Source organism: Pituophis catenifer, unplaced genomic scaffold (assembly GCF_029215685.1).
Source record: "Pituophis catenifer annectens isolate HBS135680 unplaced genomic scaffold, rPitCat1.0.hap2 SCAF_11, whole genome shotgun sequence".
NCBI classification, from domain to species: domain Eukaryota; kingdom Metazoa; phylum Chordata; class Lepidosauria; order Squamata; family Colubridae; genus Pituophis; species Pituophis catenifer.
Window position 1 is genome coordinate 14,774,109 of NW_027256891.1, and position 23,956 is coordinate 14,798,064.

A 23,956-nucleotide genomic window follows, 5' to 3' on the forward strand; every position below is an offset into this window, starting at 1 on the left:
AAAAAAGGCTCTGAGGCTCTGTTTGGAGGCTTTTTTTCTGAAGCTTCGTTTCTGATGCTTTTTTCAGCCTCTGAAACCTCCGTTTGAGAAGCTGGGCAGGGCTACATTCAGAGTATAAGACGCACCCAGATTTTCACCCTCTTTTTTGGGGGAAAAAGGTGCGACTTATGCTCCAAAAAATACGGTAAATGAATCAGTGTGGTCATTAATCAAATCTGGCTTGCCATGTTGTCTTTGCTTGTTGGAAGACGGCTGGAAAAGTTGCAAATGGTGATCACACAACCGTCGTAAATAAATGTTGGTTGCTGAATGCCTGAATTTTGATCCCGTGACTGTGGGAAAGCTGTGACAGTTGTAAGCGTGAGGTCGTAAGTAACTTTTTTTCAGTGCCTGTGTAACTTTGAATGATTGCTAAAAAGAATGGTTGTAAATTGACAACTTGTGTGAACAATGTCAGTGAATCTTAAGTAATCCAAATCCTTACAATGCCCATCAAAATAATAAGAGAGGAGGAGAGAAGGGAGGAAAAGGAGGAGGAGGAAAAGGGAAGGAAGGGAGAAAGGGGGAGGGAGGGAGGGAAGAAAGGAAGGAAAGGAGATAGACAGAAGGATAAAGGAGAGAGAAGGGAAGAAGGAAAGAACGGAGAGAGAAGGAAGGAGAGGGAGGGAGAAGGAAGGGAGGAAGGAATGAAAAGAGGGAGGAAGGGAAGGGAAGGAGGGAGGAAGAAAGAAGGAAAGAGAGAGAAGGGAGGAAGGAAAGAGAGGGAGGGAGAGAAGGAAGGAAGGAGGGAGAGAGAGTGAAGGAGAAAGAAAGAGACAGAGAAATACGAGCGGTTTTGAATTATTCCATGCCCCTCCGTCTGCTGTCCACAGCCGATGTGGAAAGCCAAGGGAAATAGTGATAGCTTATGATGGCTGGTTATGAATCATGCTTCCCAACTCTAATCACATATTGAGATGTCCACATGTACAGTATTTCAAGATGCAGACGATACGCATTTTGTCACTCTGCGGCAACCCTTGGAATACTAAAATAAACAACAGCGGAGACACATCGCAGGACTCAGTCCCGCAAAACTATCGCCTGAGCCATTAACCATAGCCTGACATTCAGCAGCTCTGCCATGGCAGATTTTTGCTCTGGCCTACAGATGAAATAGGAGGAGGAATCATGCTTGTTTCACTTCCACGCTGTCTTCGCCTTCAGAGCCTCCAACGCTTCACGGTGGAAATCATCGCTGTTAACATTAATGTTTCCCGCAACAGATGCAAAAACCACGGCCAGTGTTTGCATGTCAACAATGAATCTTTAAACACGCTTGTAAGCGCATCTGGAAAAGAGCAGCGTTGTAAAGAAGCTTCACATGACAGTGACAAGGTGTCAGTCATCCATCTCTTGTCCTCTTTCTCCCTCCGTTTGTCTCGCAAACAAGGGGAGGAGATGCCGAACGGTTCTACGGCAGGTAGTTTCTCCACTTACAACCATAATGGAGTCTGCCCGTCACAGTCAATCAGAATAAAGCAGGAAGGGACCTTGGAGGTCTTCTAGTCTAACCCCCGGCTGAAGCAGGAGACCCTATGCCCGTGATGGCGAACCTATGGCACGCATGCCCAAAGTGGCATGCCAAGCCATGTCGCCCGACACTGTTCTGTCCCAGCTACAGATCCCAAAGAACACAGCACACACAAACTTTGAACAAAACTTAGTTTACTCAAATAATGCAGTTTTTAAGCAGCTGTTAATAAGCGTTCTTAACAGCCTGCCAGAATTCCACAGATAAGATAGTCAGAGTCTTACTGGAGTTGGCAGAAAGCCCAGAAACAAGGTTGCAGAGACATCCCAATGCAATGATTAGTGAACTAAAGTTGTTTCCTGCAGCTTGTTACAAGCTGCATTCTTTCTTAAATAGGCTAAGGGCCTGGCCAAGCCTTACTCTTGAGGAGACCTCCTCCTGAGGAACCACTCGTGCCTTTTGGTAGCTCTGTGTGCCCGTGCACACAGAGAAGAGGCTCCTTCTCTTCATCCTCTTCACTTAAAGGAGCTTCTGGAGGTTCTGAAGGCCCTGATTGAATCCCTGCCTCTGGCACCACATCTTCTTCAGCCTCCTCGCTGTCCGACTCAAGCGCTGGCTGCACAGGCTGCTGGTGCAGCACCACACCAGCCTCCTCGTCGTCGGGATCAGCAACAGTCCGCGCAGGCTGCTGGCAGGCCACAACAGGCACATACGGCCTTGCCTGTTTGTCTACCTGGTTTCTGGCGCGCATGCTCGCGTGACAATCAGCTGTCCTTCGAACGCCCAGCAGTACCGAAAACCAGTGTGCGAATGTGCTCCAGCCAACTGATAGTTGGGTGTGCAGGTGCACCAGGATCCGGAAGTTCGGCTTTTCTGGAGCGTGATCCCTTTGTGTGTGCGGAAGTGCCGAAAACTGGCCTGCGCATGTGCCCCGGCCATCTGATCATCCGGCACGCATGCACGCTAGAACCTAGAAGTTCTGCTTTTCCAAAGCACGGTCCCCTATGAGTGTGCGCGCACACGTGTGATGTTTCTGCGTGAACTTTTCAGCACTCAGTGCCAAAAAGGTTTGCCATCACTGCCCTGTACCATTTTAGATAAGTGGCTGTCCACTCTTTTCTTAAAAACCTCCAATGATGGAGTACCCACAGCTTCTGGTGGCAGGCTGTTCCACTAGTTAATTGTCCTCACTGTTAGGAAGTTTCTCTTTAATTCCAGGTTGCTTCTGTCTTTGATTAGTTTCCAATCATTGTTTCTTCTCCTGCCCCTTTGGTGCTTTGGAGAATAATTTGACCCCCCTCCCACTTCTTTTGAGGCAGCCCCTCAAATACTGGAATACTGCTATCATGTGTCCACCCCCCTCCCCAGTCCTTCTTTTCTTTAGACTAGCAATACTCACTTCCTGCAACCGGTTGTAAGTGTCAAAAACGTTCATAAATCCCTTTTTTCAGTGCCATTCTAACTTTGAATGGTCACTAAGTGAATGGTTGTAAGTGGAGGACTGCCTGTAGAAAAAAAAATATATCGCGCCAGTGAGAAGTATTTTGTTGGGCACATCTTTAGTTAAAACACTTTTTTTTCCAGTGCTTCGAATGGTCACTAAATGAATGGCTGTAACTCAGTGGTGAAATCTAAAATTTGTTACTACCGGTTCTGTGGGCGTGGCTTGGTGGGGGAGGGAGTGATGTGACTGGGTGGGCGTGGCCAATTTTTTTTTTTTAACTTTTAAAATAATTTTTTTTATAACCTCTTCGGCGAAGAGGTTGTAAAAAAATGCTTTCAAAAGGCTCTGACGATCCCAGCTGAGTTGCCTGATCAGCAGAGGCATTTAAAAGAAAAAAGGGTTTTTTTCTTTTAAAAGCCTTTGATGATCCCAGCTGAGCCACGCAATCATCAGAGGCTTTTTTTTTTTTAACTTTTAAAAGCATTTTTTTGGCCGAAGAGGTTGTAGAAAAAATGCTTTTAAAAATTAAAAGAAAAAGCCTCTGATGATTGTGCTGCTCAGCTGGGCATGGGTGGTGGTGGGGGGCAGGGATTTTTGCTACCGGTTCTCCAAACCACCCGTCTCCATCGCTACCGGATCAGGCGATCCGGTCCGAACTGGGAGCATTTCACCCCTGCTGTAACTCGAAGTCTACTTGTACAGGTAGTGCTCCACTTGCAACCGTCCATTTAGTGTCCATTCAAAGTTACTACGTCACTGAAGACACTGGGTTTCCTGCTTGGGCGGGGGTTGGACTAGATGACCTACAAGGTCCCTTCCAATTCTTCATCTGTGTAACTGACCGTTTTTCACACTTAGGACCGTTGCGGCCTCCCCGTGGTCACATGATCGAAATTCAGACACTTGGCAACTGATTTATATTTATGACGGTTGTAGCGTCCCGAGATTGTGTGATCACACAAACTTCTGAGAAGCCAAAGGCCATGGGGAAACTAGATCCATTTAACAACCGCGTTACTAATTTAGCAATTGCAACGATTCACTGAACAAAACGTGGCGAGAAAAGTCGTACAACGTCGTAACTTTACTTAACATATCTCTCACTTAGCCACGTACGTTTTGAGCTCAATTGTGGTCGTAAGTTGAAGATTACCTGTATCTATTTTCGACTTGGATCCTATGTTATGCTTTGTTGATAGATACCTAGAAGCCAGATGTTGTGTGCTAATATACCATATTTTTGGACTATAAGATGCACCTAGCTTTTGAGGAGGAAAAAAAGAGGGGGGAAAATCTGCCCCTGCCTTCGAGCAATTTGCCTCCTTGCAGCAAACAGCAAACAGCCTGATCAGTTTCAGCACAGCCTGATTTAGCACGAGCAGGTGATTGGTGGTTGGATCTACCTCCCGGAATACCGCCTATCAGCTGTTCCAGGCTGCAGGGATCGCCATCGCCCATCGCCACCACTGCAGCCTATCACCACCTCTGCGTGCCCCTTTTTCGGCCTCTACGCATCCATTTTCGGCCTCCGCACATCACATTTTCAGCCTGTTCCAGGCTGCGGCAATCCCCGCAGCCTGGAACAGCTGATAGGCAGTATTCTGTGAGACAGATCCAACCGCTAATCAGCTGCTTGTGCTAAATCAGACTGTGCTGAAGCTGACCAGGCTGTTTGCTGTTTGCTGCAAGGAGGCAAATTGCTGGGAGGCAGAGGCCGAAGGCTGGGGTCTGGTAGGTGGGTGGGGCTTCAGCAACATTCACTGTATAAGACACACAGACATTTCCACCCACTTTTGGGGAGGCAAAAAGTGTGTCTTATACACCCAAAAATATGGTAATTGTCGGGGTAGGGAAAAAAGTAACCGTAGAAATCTGAGATTCTGTCAACTAAATGTGGGCTGGGAGACATAGCTGCATTCATCGTCATCGTCAGCCATTCAGTTGTGTTCGACCTTTGACCCCTCTGTGGATCGGCAAAGAAAAGTTGTAAAACGGGGGCAAAACTCACTTCACAAATGTCCCACTTCAGCCACATAAATCTCAGGCTCAATTGCGGGTCGTAAGTCAAGGACTCCCTGTGTTTGAATGTCTAAGGCTAATAATGCCATTAAGTTACAAGCATCATCGAGGTTGTGCCCAGTGGCACAAAAGTCCAGATTTTTTTTGGGATTCCTTCCTCTTGGCTTTGCCACCACCCCTGTGGCGAAAGGATTGATGCTACCCGCATTTCTGTCATTGTGATAAATGGCATCTCTGTTTCCCTTCGCTTCCGTTCCATCTGCTGCCCCCTCGGACTACACCGATACGAGAAGGAGCTCGCACTCTGCAGCCAATAAGCTTCGGTGTGCCACTTTGCAGGTCTTGCAGGACAATCTGTGCATTTATTAAAATTGCTATCAGATAATGAAAACATCGGGCGTGTAATATCAGCGTCTGCAAACTGCCATTATGATATTGACCAGCGACAAGCTAAATTGGAGAGGGCAGGTGGATGGCGCCGTAATTTCAAGGACTCGACATATACAATTCAAAGGACATTTTGTTTTGGGATGTTTTTGTTCCTTTCTTCCAAAGCCTTCATCTCTGGTATAGCAATACTCATTGCTCTTATAGGATCCTTTGAGCCCTGAGAGATGAATGGGGTGTTTCCAGAATATAGGTAGTCTTTAACGTACGACCAATTGAGCCCCACATTTTTATTGCTAAGCGAAGCAATTGTTAGGTAAATTGCGCTTTGTTTTATGACCTCATGGAAAAACATTTGAAGTCTCACAAGGAACTCTCCGTGGTCCTGTTTCCTGCCCTTTTTTTTTTTTTTACATACACCTTTTGAGGGACTTGGTGGCTCAGTGGCTAAGCCCCTGAGCTTGTCGATCAAAAGGTCGGCAGTTCAGCGGTTCGAATCCCTAGTGCCGCGTAATGGGAGTGAGCTCCCGTTACTTGTCCCAGCTTCTGCCAACCTAGCAGTTCGAAAGCACATAAAATATGCAAGCAGAAAAATAGGGACCCCCTTTGGTGGGAAGGTAACAGCGTTCCGTGTGCCTTTGCGGTTTAGTCATGCCTGCCATATGATCACAGAGACGTCTTCGGACAGCGCTGGCTCTTCGGCTTTGAAATGGAGATGAGTGCCGCCCGCTAGAGTCGGGAACGACTAGCACATATGTGTGAGGGGAACCTTTACCTTTATAAAGTATTTTGGCTTAGGATACCCATTGTTGCCTTCACTTAAGAACATGCCATTATCTTGCCTGCCATTATCTTGCCTGCTATAACCAAGTTCCCTGGTAAGGATATTGACTCAGGGTGAAAAGATTATATTGATTATTGTTTATTGACAGAAATCAGCCAGTCCAGTGTCCACAATTGAAGATCTCTCTCTAGTTTTCTACAACTCCGAAGCTGTATTTGTGATTTATTAGTGCCTAAGACAGGACTAGAACTCACAGTTTCCTGGTGATTGGCCCGAAGTCACTCAGACAGTTTTCATGCCTACGGCAAGACTAGAACTCAGTTTCTTGGTATTTGGCTCAAAGTCACCCAGCTGCTTTCATCCCTAAGGTGGGACTAGAACTCACCGTCTCCTGGTGATTCACCCAAAATCACCCAGCCAGCTTTCATGGCGGGACTAGAATTCACCATCTCCTGGTGATTGGCCCAAAATTACCCAGCCAGCTTTCATGGCGGGATTAGAATTCACCATCTCCTGGTGATTGGCCCAAAATTACCCAGCCAGCTTTCATGGCGGGATTAGAATTCACCATCTCCTGGTGATTGGCCCAAAATTACCCAGCCAGCTTTCATGGCGGGATTAGAATTCACCATCTCCTGGTGATAGGCCCAAAATTACCCAGCCAGCTTTCATGGCGGGACTAGAATTCACCATCTCCTGGTGATAGGCCCAAAATTACCCAGCCAGCTTTCATGGCAGGACTAGAATTCACCATCTCCTGAAGATTGGCCCTCGCCTAAGGCAAGGACTAGAACTCCTGCTTCCTAGACCAAACTGATTCCTGCACAAATCCATAGCATGCACTTTTCTTAATATATAGAAGTGGCTTGACCAACAGTTCCCGCATGGTCTCCTATTGAAGTTTGATCAAGAACCAAACCTCCTTAGCTTTCTGAATCAGCCAAGGTCATTCACTCTGTTTTGAATGCACCATTGTGATTTAAAACCCTTGTTTATTGCATGAATTTACCTCAGACACTGGGCTTTTCTTAAGGTATTATCTTGGTCCCTCTACTAGAACGTGGGCTGTGTGTTATAATAACAAATCTTTAGTGATAATGGCACCTTGTAGAATGGCTTGATTGATAGTGAGGCATGCCTCCTTTAGCCTGCACAACTGAGAGGAATAATGTAGGCACTTACTTCCTTTGGATGGAAGAAAAGCCAGCCATCTTGCTCTTTAAAGATGTACAGAATCCCAAATTAGATAAATATTTGCTTTATGGCGCAGCATTTAATGTTACGCCTGCCATAATTTGCTGCCTGTTCGACAGGCCGCAAATAAGACATTGGTCTACCACTCTATAAAAATGCAGTAAATTAGATTAGAGCGACTTCCCCAGAAAGTAATTATTCCATGTATTTATGAATTGTAAGGGGCCTTATAGTTGTTATAAAAAGCATTTATTTCCTCAGGACAGACTTAAGTAACCAAAATAGAGCGGGAACAGATGAGAAAGAGAGAGAGAGAGTGAGAGAGAGACAGAGACAGAGACAGAGAGAGAGAGACAGACATGCAGAGAGAGACAGAGCGACAGACACACAGAGAGAGACAGACAGACAGAGAGAGAGAGACACACACACAGAGAGAGAGAGACAGACAGACACAGAGAGAGAGAGACAGAGAGAAAGAGACAGACAGACAGACAGACACAGACAGAGAGAGACAGACAGACAGACACAGAAAGAGAGACAGAGAGAGACAGACAGACAGACAGAGAGAGAGAGACAGACAGACAGAGACACAGAGAGAGAGAGACACAGAGAGACACAGACAGACAGACAAACACACACACAGAGAGAGAGAGAGAGAGAGAGAGAGAGAGAGTGTTTGCATCGCACAGAACTTTTTGGAAGTGGGAAATCACCCTGGATCGTAATTTTTTCCAGTGGATAAAATTTTAGAAGCCAGCGTAGAAAGATCTTGCAATGTAGAGCCGAGCTTCCTTCGGCTAAAACAAAGAGGCGTTAACCTTCGTGAAATCCTTTCAACGTGTTGAAAGAAGATTTCTTCAGTGACTTATTATGCTGGGTAAGGTCACCTTTCTGTTTTATTAACAGACGGGGGATTTTAGATCGTGGATTTTTGATCTTTTGGAGAACGTGGCTGAAATTAGGCCGGCACAGATGTAGAGAAAATGAGTTGAAACCTTAGCCCCGTGCAGGTGTTACGAGGTCATTCTCCGAGTAGAAAGAATTCAGCTTTCCGGTTTTATTCCAACAACAGCCTTCTTGTGAGGTAGGTTGCAGTGAGAGGCCCTGGCTTAAAATCTTCAATGAATTTCCATGGCCTTTATTTAAAAGTCCAGTTGCCTCTTGAAAAAAGCACCTTTAGGACAACCATGACCTGGATGACTGAGAATCTCGATAGACATTTTTTAACTGATGTTTTTCAAGTAAAGGAAGAAGTTGTGGGAACTTCATCACGGGAGGCTTTCAAGAAAAGATTGGACTTCCATTTGTCAGAAATGGTGTAGGGTCTCCTGCTTGGGCGGGGGGTTGGACTAGATGACCTACAAGGTCCCTTCCAACTCTGTTAAATAATTTACATGAACGCCCATCTCACAGCAATACACTTTGAGTAATGTGACCAAGTTTAAAACCCAGCAATCAAAACAACGACATCTTCCAGTTTAATAAAGCACGCAAGAGCAAGAGCATTTAGTCTTTATTTACCAGTCCATAGTGTTTTAAAGCACTCTCTGGACAGTTTACAATCTAAGCGTAACAGGTAGTCCTTGAGTTACGACCACAATTGAGCCCAAAATTTCTGTCGCTAAGTGAGACAGTTGTAAGGTGAATTTTGTGCAGTTTTACGACCTTTCTTGCAAATAGAATAGAATAGAGTAGAGTAGAGTAGAGTAGAGTAGAGTAGAGTAGAGTAGAGTAGAGTAGGAATAGAATAGAATAGAGTAGAGTAAGAGCAGAGCAGAGCAGAGCAGAAATAGGAGTAGAGTAGAGTAGAGTAGAGTAGAGCAGAGCAGAGCAGAGCAGAGCAGAGCAGAGAGGAATAGGAATAGAATAGAATAGAGTAGAGTAGAGTAAGAATAGAATAGAATAGAATAGAGTAGAGTAGAGTAGAATAGAGTAAGAGCAGAGCAGAGCAGAGCAGAATAGGAATAGGAGTAGAGTAGAGCAGAGCAGAGCAGAGCAGAGAGGAATAGGAATAGAATAGAATAGAATAGAATAAGAGTAGAGTAGAGCAGAGCAGAGCAGAGCAGAGCAGAGCAGAACAGAGAGGAATAGGAATAGGAATAGAATAGAATAGAATAGAATAGAATAGAATAGAATAGAATAGAATAGAATAGAATAGAATGAGGAAAGAAGGAAGGAGAATAGAATAGAATAGAATAGAATAGAATAGAATAGAGTAGAGCAGAGCAGAGCAGAGCAGAGCAGAGAGGAATAGGAATAGAATAGAATAGAATAGAATAGAATAGAATAGAATAGAATAGAATAGAATAGAATAGAATAGAATAGAATAGAATGAGGAAAGAAGGAAGGAGAATAGAATAGAATAGAGTAGAGTAGAGTAGGAATAGAATAGAGTAGAGTAGAGTAGAGTAAGAGCAGAGCAGAGCAGAGCAGAATAGGAGTAGAGTAGAGTAGAGTAGAGCAGAGCAGAGCAGAGCAGAGAGGAATAGGAATAGGAATAGGAATAGAATAGAATAGAATAGAATAGAATAGAATAGAATAGAATAAGAGTGGAGTGGAGTGGAGTGGAGTGGAGTGGAGTGGAGTGGAGTGGAGTGGAGTGGAGTGGAGTGGAGTGGAGTGGAGTGGAGTGGAGTAGAGCAGAGCAGAGCAGAGCAGAGCAGAGCAGAACAGAGCAGAACAGAGAGGAATAGGAATAGAATAGAATAGAATTAGAGTAGAGTAGAGTAGAGTAGAGTAGAGTAGAGTAGAGTAGAGTAGAGTAGAGTAGAGTAGAGTAGAGTAGAGTAGAGTAGAGGAGTAGGATTTTTTCTACAACGTCTTCGGCCGAAAAAATGCTTTTAAAAGTAAAAAAACCCGCCTCTGATTATCATGTGGCTCAGCTGGGATCGTCAGAGGCTTTTAAAGGCATTTTTTTCCTACAACCTCTTTGGCCGAAGAGGTTGCAAAAAAAATGCTTTTAAAAGCCTCTGACGATCCCAGCAGAGTTGCCTGATCGTCAGAGGCTTTTGTTTTCTTTTAAAAGCTTGTTTGTTTGTTTGTTTGTTTGTTTGTTTGTTTTTAAAAGAAAAAAAGCCTCTGATGATCAGGCAACTCAGCTGGGATAGTCAGAGCCTTTTAAAAGCATTTTTTCTAGCATTTTTTAAAAGCATTTTTTTTTCTACAACCTCTTTGGCCGAAGAGGTTGTAGAAAAAAATGCATTTAAAAGGCTCTGACGATCCCAGCTGAGCCACACGATAATCAGAGGCTTTTTTTTTTTTTTAAAGCATTTTTTCGGCCGAAGAGGTTGTAGAAAAAATGCTTTTAAAAGTAAAAAAAACAGCCTCTGATGCTCGCGCGGCTCAGCTGGGCATGTGGGGGTGGAGCAGGGATTTTTGCGACTGGTTCTCCGAACCACCTGCCACCATCGCTACTGTATCAGGCGATCCGATTTGAACTGGGAGCATTTCACCCCTGATGGGATGGGTTATTTTGTAATTATACTAAAGGGCACCAATCAATTGAATGTTCTGGAAAGAAGTCGAACTTCCCTAAATTCTGAAGATCTCATGCAGCGTTTCATGTCGTCAAACAAGTATGCGAGCTTCAAACTATAAATATCTGAAAAACTTTTTCCAATCACCCAGAACCAATCAAAATGAAATATTTGACTGGAAACAGAAAATTCAATAAAGTGCATTTAGCAGGATTCCAACAAAGCTAAAGCTTTACTTGGGCTATTTTTATTGAAATATGTGTACATGTTTTAAAGCATGAGAACTCAATAGCGTAGCTTTCCTTAAGGTAGATTTTAAAAGTGGAAAGAGGGAACTAAAGATGAAAGAGAAGCTGAGCAGCAAAACACAAATTCTTTCCTAGATAGCCCTGTGGACAGCTTCTGTTTTAAAATAGGATGGGCAGCTATAATCCCTGCCGTTGTCCTGTTAGATCAAACCTAAGTATTTCATGGGCCATGGGCCACATCTAGCCAGTGGCAGCAAAGACGAAGGGTGGACCGATGGCAGCTCTCCACAGCAATTCCAGGTTCTCACATGGCCCTTTGGGAAAATTAATTGCCCACCCCTGTGTTAGATGAAGATAATGATCCAAAAGTTAGTTAGTTTACTTTATTTAGCCCATGGGCCATATCAAACTGCAGAGTTCCAAACACAAATTATTACTAAAATCTGATAAAAATGATTTAAAATGGAATTGGAATAAATATACAATTTAAAATGAGATTGGAATAAATATACAATTTAAAATGAGATTGGAATAAATATACAATTTAAAATTCGGAATAAATATACACTTTAAAATGAGATTGGAATAAAATACAATAATTTAATATGTGGATAAATAAAATACGATAAAATTATATTTCAGTGTCACCCCTACCATCTACCCCGGTCAGTCCCACATATGCCGATCACAACCGAACCATTTTTTGCTCAAGTACAGTGTTGTATTAAATGTTGTACTAAAAGTGCTTTTTCAAAAAGGCAACTGGACTTTCTTGGGATTTTTTTCCCTTGAAAACATTTCGCTTCTCATCCAAAGAAGCTTCTTCGATTCAGAACCAAACCTGGAGATGATTGAGAATCTCCAAAAACATGAAGAATTTTGATCTAGGTGTATTGGTCGATCCATAGCTGGGGAAAGGAACTGTGACAAAAGTGGACAACTTCAGTCTTTCCTTGTTGGATTGCTCATATATATTTTTTTTTAATTTGATTTATATGCCGCCCTTCTCCGGAGACTCAGGGCGGCTTACAATGTGCTCAGCAATATTTAGGTTGGAGAGGATAAGATAAGCAATCTAAACAGGGGTGGGCTTCAAAAATTTTGGCAAGGGGTTCTCTGCCCGGTTGCTGGGTGGGCGTGGCCATCGTGGGTTTGGCCTATTCGGCCTCCTGCACCACAGCAGGGGGGGGTGTTTTTGCCCTCCCTGGGCTTCGGAAGCTTTCCAGGAGGGCAGAAACGGCCTCCCCAGGCTCCAGAGGCCCTCTGGAGGCTGGAAACGGGCCCGTTTCTGGCCTTCCTAAACTTCCGGTAGGCCCTTTTTTTGCCCTCCCCGAGCCTCTGGGTGTGCCCTGCACTTACCTGCATCCAAAACAAGCCATGTGGGGACTCCTGGGAGGGGAGGGGCAAGGTGGGCGGGGCCAGCCAGGAGTGGGATTTGGGGGTTCTCCAAACTGAACAGAATCTTAGCTAGAGGTTCTCCCAAACCCTGCGAACCCCCAGCAGCCCACCCCTGAAGCTAAATCAGGGTTCCCCAACCCCAGGACTACGGACCAGCACTGGTCTGTGATCTTCCAGAAACCGGGCCACGCAAACAAGCAAAGTCCCATCCTCATATGCGTGGGATCCAGGCAGTGTGCAAAACCACATTCCCCCCTGGTCGGTCCATGGCAAAACCACCTTCCATGGAACCGGTCCCCGGTGCCAAAAAGATTGGGGTCTGCTGAGCTAAATAATACCTGTTAACACATGTACCTCTCCTCAAACCGGCTGATTTGCACATTTCAGATGGACCTGTTTACTTGGCTGACTACCCAAAATGGAACATCTGATCTATGTGGGAGCCTGCCATTCCTGAGTTCTGGAGAAAGCATGTTTGGAATGCTTTCCTTGTAAATGGAAAGAAATGAGCTCTTTTCAGCTCCAGTCTTCTAGCTCATGGCTGCCTAAACAGTTTTTAAGGGAGTCAGTGGAACCATTGCAGTGGTGAAATCCTCTGCGGATCGCCACCAGTTCGTTGCCCGTGCATGCGTAGTGTGCGCCAATTGCGCGCTTCACATGGAAAAAGGAGACTTCACTAGGTAAGTAGAACAGCGAGGGGAGGGAGCAGCTGTGCCGCACAATGTAGCTTTGCTAGAAAGCAGGATTTCCTGCTTTCTAACAAATATAAACCGCGCAGCACAGCTGATCGTTGGAAATACCGGTTTGTTTTTTTTAACCGAACCGGAGTGAACCAGTAGCATTTCTACCCTGAACCATTGTCTTCTAAACCAAGAAAATATGCAGCAGGAAAGCTGCAAAAAACAAAAACAAAACATGGACTATATTCTACCGTCATTAACATCTCAATAGTTTCAGCTCCCGTATGCAAAGCCCCCCCCACCCCACCGCACCTTTGCCCTGTGAATCCCAACGCACCTTTGGTGTTTAGCCAAGTGCCGTTGACTTGGCTGCGGTTATCCCGGAGCAGGTGACTAAATTACCCTGAAATCAGGCAGAAAATTTCCTCTCCTGGTCACTGAAGTGAAATCTGTCCACTGGTCAAGTGGCAAAGCCAACTGCCGTCTGAGAGTCCTGAGAACTGCCACTTCCGATAAGTCAAGTCTTCAACGAGCGTGAAACGGTCTTCTTTCATGACGATTGCGTTTATTATGTTTATTTCAGTTGATCTATTTAGCCAATGTGAATTGGTCAGCACCCTGGCCTTTGGATGTGTTCCATCTGTGGGAAACCATGCTAAAATATCAAAGGACCTGTCACTGCCGATTTATTCATCATCCCAGTGTAGGGTTGACCTACATAAGCGAGAACATATTCTTTGAGGGGGGGCAGCCGGTGTGGTTTAGAAAGCAGAGAATAAAGAGAGAAAAGGGGGGAAATATCTCAGCTAGAGTACACTGCGGTAAATGTTTTATTTATTTAAATGTTGTATTTATTCTTCTTTTCTGCTATTGCTAGAAGAATGGCCCATAAAAGAACAGGAGTATTGGAGAGCAGGAAATCAAGGATTGCAAAAATCCAGATGCTGGGTATTTGCGATAAATTAGTATATCAATACAAATATTTATTTGTACCCCAAAATAAGACATCCCCTGATAATAAACCCAATCGGGCTTTTGAGCGCATGGCAATAAGGCCAAGCGCTTATTTTAGGCTTCAAAAAAATATAGAATCTGCAATGAATCTTAGCTAGAGGTTCTCCTGAACCCTTGTGAACCCCAGCAGCCTGTCCCTGGTGCTACCTGATAACAGATAGCAGAAGACGTTTTGAAGAAATATCTTCAAAGAAAAAAAAAACAGAAAGTCCAGTTGCCTCTTCAAAAAAGCACCTTTTGGGACAACCACGACCTGGATGACTGAGAATCCCCATAGACATCATCAGTGCAAGCATTGCGCTAACATCTAGCCTTGATGGTGTTACCTAGTTTGGTAATGAGACATCTGTAAGAAAACCACCAAGCTCAGAGACCACCAAGGACCCCCGCAAGAATCTCTCTTGGATACAATCAGTTAAAGCAATTGCTGTTGCTGGCTAGTATGGTGCCAAAGATTTGGGAAATTATAATTAAATTGACAGAAGAAGCCACGTTAGTTCTTTCTCTCCGTAACTTGTAAACCTGTGGAATAGCTGTTGCTTGGGCTAGCTAGAACATATGAAGAAGACCTCTGATCCATCTGGGACAAATAGCTGCTGAGAGAGACAGTTCTTGTTCTGTCAGAAATTGTTTGCTGTTCAGGGTGGATCAATGAACATGTATTCATTTATTCATATGAAAAATTCTATCCTGATTTTCTTTTTCTTTTCTTATTTTGAGCCCAGTGCATTGCTGTTTATAGAACTTCTGAGATCAATGCACAGTTTAAAGAGTTTAAAAGGTGGAGGTGGGGACGACTACAAGGCTAAAATCACTTAGAAGAAACAATTACACACAGACACACACAAACACATAATTCCTGATAAAAATGTTAAAAGCTGGAAGATGCTGCCAGTTAGCATCTAAGCCCGTGATGGCGAACTGATGGCACGCGTGCCACAGGTGGCACACGTAGCCATATCGGTGGGCACGCGAGCTCAGCTCCGGTGCACCAGCTGATTTTTGGGTCTTCTGGGCCCCCCAGAAGTAGGGAAACAGCCTGTTTCCTGCCTCCAGAGGACCGTGGGAGGTGGGGAAGACCCGTTTTTCTCTCTCCCCAGCCTCCAGAGCCTTTCTAGGAGCCTGGGGAGGGCGAAAACTGCCTTCCCCACACACACACCCGGAGGCCCTCCGGAGGCCGAAAACGGCCCATTTGCCAACTTCCGGTCCCACCTAACAACCCCTTCCCCCACTCCTGGCACCAAATGGCAAAAAGATTAGCCTTCACTGATCTATGTTTTGTGTTGTTTATGGAAACTATGTTTTTTCCCCCCTAAAATCAAATCCTTTGATGAAGAACATTAGCAGATAGAGTCACAGTGTAGGAATGAAGATAGAATCATAGGGCTGGAAGGGACTTTAGAGGTTTTCTAGTCCAACCCCCTGCCCAGGGCAGGTATGAATAGACCTATCAGTCCAATCTCCTGCACAGAATTTATTAGACCATTTTCCCCTAAGGAAGAACTCCCCAGTTTCCTCTACCGAAAAGCAAACATAACAGAACTCTGTACTGATTTCTGAAATAAAACAGCATAGGATGGTGTACAAAGTCCAGGGAACTCTGTAAAATTAAAATTAATTTCACATTCATAAAATTGCCAACCTGGAGTTGCAGCGTTCTGGGGTGGCCAGGCAGAAGATCCTAACTTTGTCCTAATCAAGCATGCTCCTTTCACATTTGGGATACTGAGAAGGCCCTCTCCATCAATAAGAGGTGTGGCTACCCTGGATCTAAGGCATTGAGAGCTTTAAAGATATTTTAAAGATTTCTCTGCATAAAATAACCACAACTTAATCCAGTCTGGATATAAAACAGGTGTCATCATAGCAAGTTTACTGTCACAATGATTATTGCATTAAGAAGAAAATTCCAGACCTGTCCTTTGAGTCCTTCCTTCCTTCCTTCCTTCCTTCTCCTTCCTTCCTTCCTTCCTTCCTTCCTTCCTTCCTTCCTCCCTCCCTCCCTCCCTCCCTCCCTCCCTCCCTCCCTCCTTTCCTCCCTTGTCCTTCCTCCCTCCCTCCCTTGTCTCTCTTTCCTTCCTTCCTTCCTCCCTCCTTTCCTCCTTGTTTCTCCTTCCTCCCTCCCTCCCTCCCTCCCTCAAATTAATCTTCCCTGTAAGTATCCTAACACTCTTCTTAACTATGCCTAAGTTTCACACTGCCCTTTTCCAAATTCAGAACACATGTACCATGTTTCTCCAAAAACACGACCCACCCCAATAATAAGCCCAACCCTAATTTTTTGGGGGTGGGCCTAACATTACCCCTACCCTAAAAATAAGCCTGGGGGGATGGCCGTGGCCAGCACAAGTGGCAGCGTGAGGGGTATGCAACTGTCCGGCTGCAGCTGCAGCCCGCTGGCCCCTTGGGGTAGCGCAAATACCGCTTTTGCCCTTCTTTTTCTGGGCATAGCGCTTCTGCTTGTTGGGCCACTTCCCCGAAGCCGGCAGCTCCGCGGCCAGCTGCTTTGCTTTTCCCTTCTTTTTGGGAAGCTTGCGGGAGGCTTTTTGGAGAACGGGAGAAAAATGGGAAGGGGGATTTTCCTGCCTGTCATCCATTCCTCAAGCTCAGCACAACCCGAGGGAAGGATGGCAGGCAGGAAAATCCCCCTCCCCATTTTCCTCACGCTGAAGGTTCGGAATGGAGGCGACGATGCGTCCACGGCGCGTCCAGCTCACCGAGTCTGGCCTGGCTTCACCTCAAAAAAAGTAAGACCGCCTCGAAAATAAGCCCAAGTGTTTATTTTCAAGTCTAAAAGAAAATAAGACTCAGTCTTATTTTCTGAGAAACACAGTATTTTCAGCTCAGCTCAGAGTTCCAGAGACTTCCGGAGTAGCTGGAACAATCGTAGAATAAATCAGATGAAATTGGAATCCAGGTATTTCAAACTAAAAGCATGATTTGAGTTTGAAATACAGGGTTAGGGTTGCAAGAACAATTACCCATTATTATTATTTCATTCTTTAATGATCTAGAGATAAGTGCACCGTAAATGTTTGTGTTTATTTCTCCCCCCTCAGTTCTGCTTCATCTAAATTAAATATCCTTCCATTGACAGACAGAGAGGTCAATCAATGTGAACGTAGCACTGGTTATGATCCTATGGATAATTGTTGTAAGGGTCCTTTGTCGTTGTAATTATTTCACCTTGTACAACCTATTGCTAGCATTGTTAGAAAGATATTACTGTGGCATTTCATTTTGAAGTTCCGTTTGCTCTCCTGACCAAACAGTTGTGGCTTGCCAATATTTGAGATACAGTATTTTAGATAACTTGTACTATTATTTTTTTAATCCAAAACTGGTGGAGACAACTTTGGGCGGTGGGAATTGGATCAAAACAGGCAGGAAAATGGATATTGGGCACCCATATGGATGGCAGAAGATAAACGAAGATATTAAGAGCATTATTTAGTAACTAGCTGAATACCCGTGCTCCGCTATGAAACTATGTGATTGGGCTTGATAAATCGACACTTACAGTTTGAAAATTAATGAGTATGACGATCGGCCTCTCCCCTCCCCTTCTCTCCCTCAGCCTTGCTTAGCTCAACTGTTTTGTAGTAAAGCTGCTTGCTGCTGTGAAAGTAAAACTGAAACTCCTCTCCTCTGCTTGTGTTTTGCATTTGGAACAGATTTCTTTCCAGGTGGGGAGGGGGAGTAGAAATCCTTAGCATCAGAGCGTGTTAATCATAATATAGGAAATACTAATGCTCTGATGGTCATTTCGAAAAATCCTTTCTTAGTGAGCACTTAGAAGCCAAGAGGAACATATATATATATTCAGTGCAGGGTTAAGCTCAGCCATTATTCCTTAAATTAGAATATTCCCATTTCATACTGTATCAATGCTTTTAACAATGTTTTTCTTTACAGACATAAGGACTTTGTTTTTCCCTGATGAAAGCCACGTAAAGTTTGCAGAGCTCAAGACTCTTCAAATACAAGGTGTTTACTCCTCCTATTTGTGTCTTTTGTGACTTAACACATTCTTTTCTCTGCAGCAGGGGCTGTTAGCATGAGGTTTTGGTATTGACTATTCTTTCATCCACAAACGTCTCTCTCTCACACATCTATCTCCTTGAGTTTGATTTTTCTGAGGCATTGATTTGTTAGAGCTGTAGTGGCGCAGTGGTTAGAATGCAGTATTGCAAGCTAACTCTGCATTCCACTGCCAGCAGTTTGATCCCGACTGGCTCAAGGTTGACTCAGCCTTCCATCCTTCCGAGGCCAGTAAAATGAGGATCCAGATTGTTGGGGGCAATAGGCTGACTCTGTAAACCTCTTAGAGAGGGTTGTGAAGCGGTATATAAGTCTAAGTGCTATTGCTATATAAAAGCTGTAGTGGTTAAAATGCGGTACTGCAGGCTAACTCACTGCTAACTATCAGGAGTTCGATTCTGAATGGTTCAAGGTTTGACTCAGCCTGTCATCTTTCGGAGGTGGGTAAAAGGAGGACCCAGATTATTTGGGGGCAATAGGCTGATTCTGTAAACCACTTAGAGAGAGCTGTAAAGCACTGTGAAGCGGTATATAAATCTAAATGCTGTTGTCCCTTCCTTTCTTCCTTCCTTCCTTCCTTCCCTCCCTCCCTCCCTCCCTCCCTCCCTCCCAGTGGTTAGAATGCAGTATTGCAGGATAATTCTGCCCACTGTCAAGAGTTCGATCCTGACCAGCTCAAGGTTGACTCAGTCTTCCATCCTTCCAAGGTCGGTAAAATGAAGACTCAGATTATTGGGGGCAAGAGGCTGACTCTGTAAACCGCTTAGAGAGGGCTGTGAAGCAGTATATAAGTCTTACGTGCTATAGCTGTTGCTACTTTCGGTTGGAGTTGATTAAAAGGAAGAATAGGAAACCACAACGGAACAATTCTGAAAGACGTTTGGGAGTGTGTCTTTCATTACGTAAAAGCCCAAGGGGACAATTCTTTATATGGAAGAATATTAAACAATATTATGGGATGCATACCCAGGTTTTTTTGGAAATTGAAAAGCAAGGATGCCCAGTTTTTCCAGACCCAGGCTCTGTTCATCTTTACATGAGATAAAGCCGTAATCTGAGAAGAAGTGAAGCTGGGACAATTGAATTGACAGTATATTAAAATCAGAGAAAAGGAGTTTTTAAAATTGTTTTTCCAGTCATGAAGTATATACGACTACAATGGAGCACAAAATCCCCATTGCTACACTTGTTAAGTGAGTAGTGTTCCATGTTACGATATTTTTGCTGCCGTTGTTAAGCGAATCACTGCAGTTCTTAAATGAATCATGTGGTTATTAAGATAATCTGGCTTCCCTCATTAACTCTGCTTGTTGGAAGTTGGCTGGGAAGGTTACAAATGATGATCACTGTAGCAATAGCACTTAGATTTATATACCGCTTCATAGTGCTTTGCAGCCCTCTCTAAGTGGTTTACAGAGTCAGCCTCTTGTCTCCAAACAATCCGGGTCCTCATTTTACCAACTTCGGAAGGATGGAAGGCTGAGTCAACCTTGAGCCGGTCAGAATTGAACTGCTGGCAGTCGGCAGAATTAGCCTGCAATTCTTGTGGCCCATCAGTGGCCTGTGCAGCTAGTAGCTGATTCAGACAGCAAAGAGGCTGGTGTGGTGCTGCGCCAGCAGCCTGGGCAGCTGGCACTCGAGTCAGAGAATGAGGAGTTTGGAGAAGATATGGTGCCAGAGGCAGGGACTCAGCCAGGGCCTTCAGAACCTCTAGAAGCTCCTTTAAGTGAAGAGGACGAAGAGGAGGAGCCTCTTCTTGATGCAGGGGCACGCAGAGCTGCCAAAACTCAGGAGTGGCTCCTCAGGAGGAGGTCTCCTGAGAGTAAGGCTTTGGGCTAATTGGCCACTCCCTTAGCCTATTTAAGGAGGAATGCCAACTGAAGCAATTTTCAGGGAACAACTTCGTTTACATACCTTTGTGTTTTGTCTTGCTTATCATATCAGCTTCCTGCAAATTGCTTCTGGGCATTCTGCCAACCACAATAAGCTTTCAGTATTATTCTTTGAATTCTTGGGAGCTGTTAATGCAGTTAATTAACAGTTGTTGTTGTAAAAAACTGGTTTATTTAGTAAACTAAGGTTTGAACGGACTTTGTGTGTGCTGCGTTCTTTGGGATCCATAGCTGGGGCAGAACAGCAATGCTGCATTCAAACCACAGCTCTTACATGAATCATCACATAAGGTTGGGACTGTGCAGCTGTCCTATGTACATGCTGGCTATCAAGAAGATCTAGGCCAACTCGCCTGCGGGACAAGAGCGAGACTAATATCGAAGAAATGGTGGAACAGAATCATTAAAGAAAGGATGCGAAAGGAGAGGGAGAGACTGAAATGCGAATGAAAAGAAAATAATTTTTACATTATTTTAAATAATTGAATTGAATTGTTGAATGGCGACATTGTCCTGCGGCGAGTTGGCCGTGGCAAGTTGTCCATGTCTGTGGAGAGGCTGCAATGGTCACTTTTTTCAGTGCTGTTGTTACTTCGAATAGTCACTAAATGAATGGTTGTAAGTTGAGGGCTACCCATACACTTCTAACTTATTTTGAGTAGGATATGTTTCAGGGGTGAAATCCAGCAGGTTCTGACAGGTTCTGGAGAACCGGTAGTGGAAATTTTGAGTAGTTCGGAGAACCGGCAAATACCACCTCTGTCTGGCCCCAGTGTGGGGTCGGAATGGAGATTTTGCAATATCCTTTTCCCAGGGGTGGGGTGGGAATGGAGATTTTGCAATATCCTTTTCCCAAGGGTGGGGTGGGAATGGGGATTTTGCAGTATCCTTCCCCCAGGAGTGGAGAGGGAATGGGGATTTTGCAGTATCCTTCCCCTGGAGTGGGGTGGGAATGGAGATTTTGCAGTATCCTCCCCCTGCCACGCCCACCAAGCCACGCCACCCCCACAGAACCGGTAGTAAAAAAAATTTGGATTTCATCACTGACACGCTTGTTGCCTTGAGATCCATGCCGTTATCTTGCCTGCTATAACGAAGCCACAGATATTGATTCAGGATGAAGAGATTATATTGATCATTGTTTATGGACAGTAATCAGTCCGTCAAGTGTACACAATTGAAGATCCCTCTAGTTTTCTACAACTCTGATGCTGAGCTGTCATTCGCCGGGTTCGTCAAACAGGCTTACTTTGTGGTTTCTTGGTTTCGTAGTCTCAGTCATTTGTGGTTTATTCAGTAAACATTGGTTAAGCAAACCACGGCATAATATGCTATTTGAATGTGCTGGGATTTTTGAAATATCTGAGAGACAAATTCAAGACTACACCTCCCATACTTGTAATCCTGCTATAAAATCCAGCTTTTTATGATTTATTAATCTCAAATTAGTGATGTAGGTATAAGAAGACTTGTCTAGATACTCATGAAGTTACTTGAATTATGGAAATAGGCTGCAGGAAGTCCTCGGCTTACGACCACAATTGAGCCCAAAATTTCTGTTGCTAACTGAGACATTTGTTGAGCGAATTTTGCCCCATTTTACAACCTTTCTTGCCACAGTTGTTAAGTTAATCACTGCCGTTGTTAAGTTAGTAATGTGGTTGTAAAGTGAATCTGGCTTCCTCATTGACTTTGCTCGTCAGAAGGTTGCAAAAGGGCATCACATGACCCCAGGACTTGGCAACCGTCATAAATATGAACCAGTTGCCAAGCAGCTAAATTTTGATCACATGACCATGGGGATGTTACTATTGTTGTAAGTGTGAAAAACGGTCATAAGACACTTTATTCAGTGCCCTTTGAACAGTAAATGTTGTAAGTCAAGGACTACCAGTATTTCCATCATGTCCTATCACAGTGATGGCAAACCCTTTTGGCACCAAGTGCCCAAACCAGAATGCACATGCGTGCGCTGGGCATCAGAAACCGAAAACGGCCCGGAAAACGGCCTGGAAAATGGTCTGAAAAACGGCCTGAAAAACAGCCCAGAAAATGGCCTCAAAACGGCCTGAAAACAGCCTGGAAAATGGTCTGAAAAACAGCCTGAAAAACAGCCCAGAAAAAGTCCTCAAAATGGCCTGGAAAACGGCCTGAAAACAGCCCAAAAAACAGGCCTGGAAAACGGCCTGAAAACAGCCTTGAAAATGGTCTGAAAAACAGCCTGAAAATAGCCTGAAAATCAGCCCAGAAAATGGCCTCAAAATGGCCTGAAAACAGCCCAAAAAATGGCCCTGGAAATGGCCTGGAAAATGGCCTGAAAACAGCCTTGAAAATGGCCTCAAAACAGCATGGAAAACGGTCTGAAAATAGCCCCAAAAAATGGCCCGGAAAACGGCCTGGAAACGACCTGGAAAACGGCCTGAAAATCGCCCAGAAAATGGCTGGAAAATTGCCTGGAAAACGGCCTGAAAACAGCCCAAAAATGGCCCAGAAAATGGCCTGAAAACAGCCCGGAAAATGGCCTTTTTTTTGCCCGTTTTTTGGGGCTGTTTTCAGGTCGTTTTCCGGCACTCCGGCCCCCACGAAGACCAGCTGGCTGGCTTGCCAGAAACCAGAAGAGCAGCTGGTGATGGCGCATGTGCCCACAGAGAGGGCTCTGCGTGCCACCTCTGGCACCTGTGCCATAGGTTCGCCATCACAGTCCTATCAGGTTTAAGGTCCAATTTGGGGAGATTGACAGATACATCGAAAGAATGAAAGGTCTGCATGCTTCAACCGGCCCAAAGTTAGGAGGGCAAAGAGGGAGAATAGAAGTGGCCATAGAACGGCTTAATGTATGGGAAAAGATGGATGTTCTCACATCTGGCTCATCTGGATTAGCAGTTAGTCGTGGATGGTAGAATGAACATGTTCATGATAGTCAAAAAAAAAAATGTCTCCGTTTTGTACTTTGCAAAAAAAGTTGAACATGTCCTGTGTTCTCCGTTCCGAGGGTAAAACATGAAACTAGATATTTAGCTAGTTTCTTTTTTTGTTTGTTTGTTTTTCTCGTTGGTGCTTCTATAATCTTTTAATTTCCTCCCGAGAAAAAGAAAAAAAAATCCATTTGAATCTCAGAGCAAGAGTAGAACCTGCTAATTGAAATTATAATAAAAAAGAATAATTCGAAAGGGGGGGTGGGGTAAAGAGTATTCATCTGGGATTTGGGCAGATGCATTTTAAGCCTATTATTTTTGAAAATAAGTTTTCTGTTTAAAAGGCAATAAAACCAAACTAAGTTGGTTACGAGAGGATGCTGGTTTTTTTTCTTTTTCTTCTCATCTTTGGATTCTGCTATTTTTCCGCTATTATTATTTTTTTTTTAGCTTTGCATGAATAGCTAAATGTTTATAAACAGAAACTAAAAGTAATTGGAACACCCGTGGAATGTTGTATTTTAATAGGCTTCGTCATAAATGTCCCCCCACTTTTTAGAGACGGGTCAAACTACCATATGCATGCAGCTTTATGTCTTTCCCTGTAAAATCATCTCACCAGAAATTTTGCAGCCTCCCTGCTTTTTCACACTTTTATGCCATCTCTGTTCTGACCTAGGCTTCCTGAGAGAGTAAAAAACACACGATTAGTCCCAAAAGCCCTCTCTTTATTTCAACGGCTGTGAATTCTGTTCATTCACAGCCCGTGATGAGTCACAAATAGTTTGTAAAGAGTTCGGCAGAAGTCTGCTGCAGTCCTTCGGGATAAGGCTGATAAGCACCCACCTTTATCTCCCTTGACACGCTGCCAAAGACCTAATTGGTAATTAGCTTTGCAAGGCCACACGGAGCACAGAGTCAAAACAGAGCTTCAGAATTTAAACCGACCAG

At 44.3% G+C, this 23,956-nt stretch overlaps 1 protein-coding gene across 1 annotated transcript in view; it reads left to right on the forward strand.

Annotated features, from left to right (window-relative positions):
• The window catches only part of DACH2 (dachshund family transcription factor 2), a 322,657-nt gene that overhangs the window by 160,277 nt on the left and 138,424 nt on the right, over positions 1 to 23,956 (forward strand). The window contains exon 3 of the mRNA XM_070951865.1: positions 18,073 to 18,144. Within this exon, the coding sequence (XP_070807966.1) occupies positions 18,073 to 18,144 (72 nt within the window). The remainder of the gene's footprint in view (positions 1 to 18,072; positions 18,145 to 23,956) is intronic.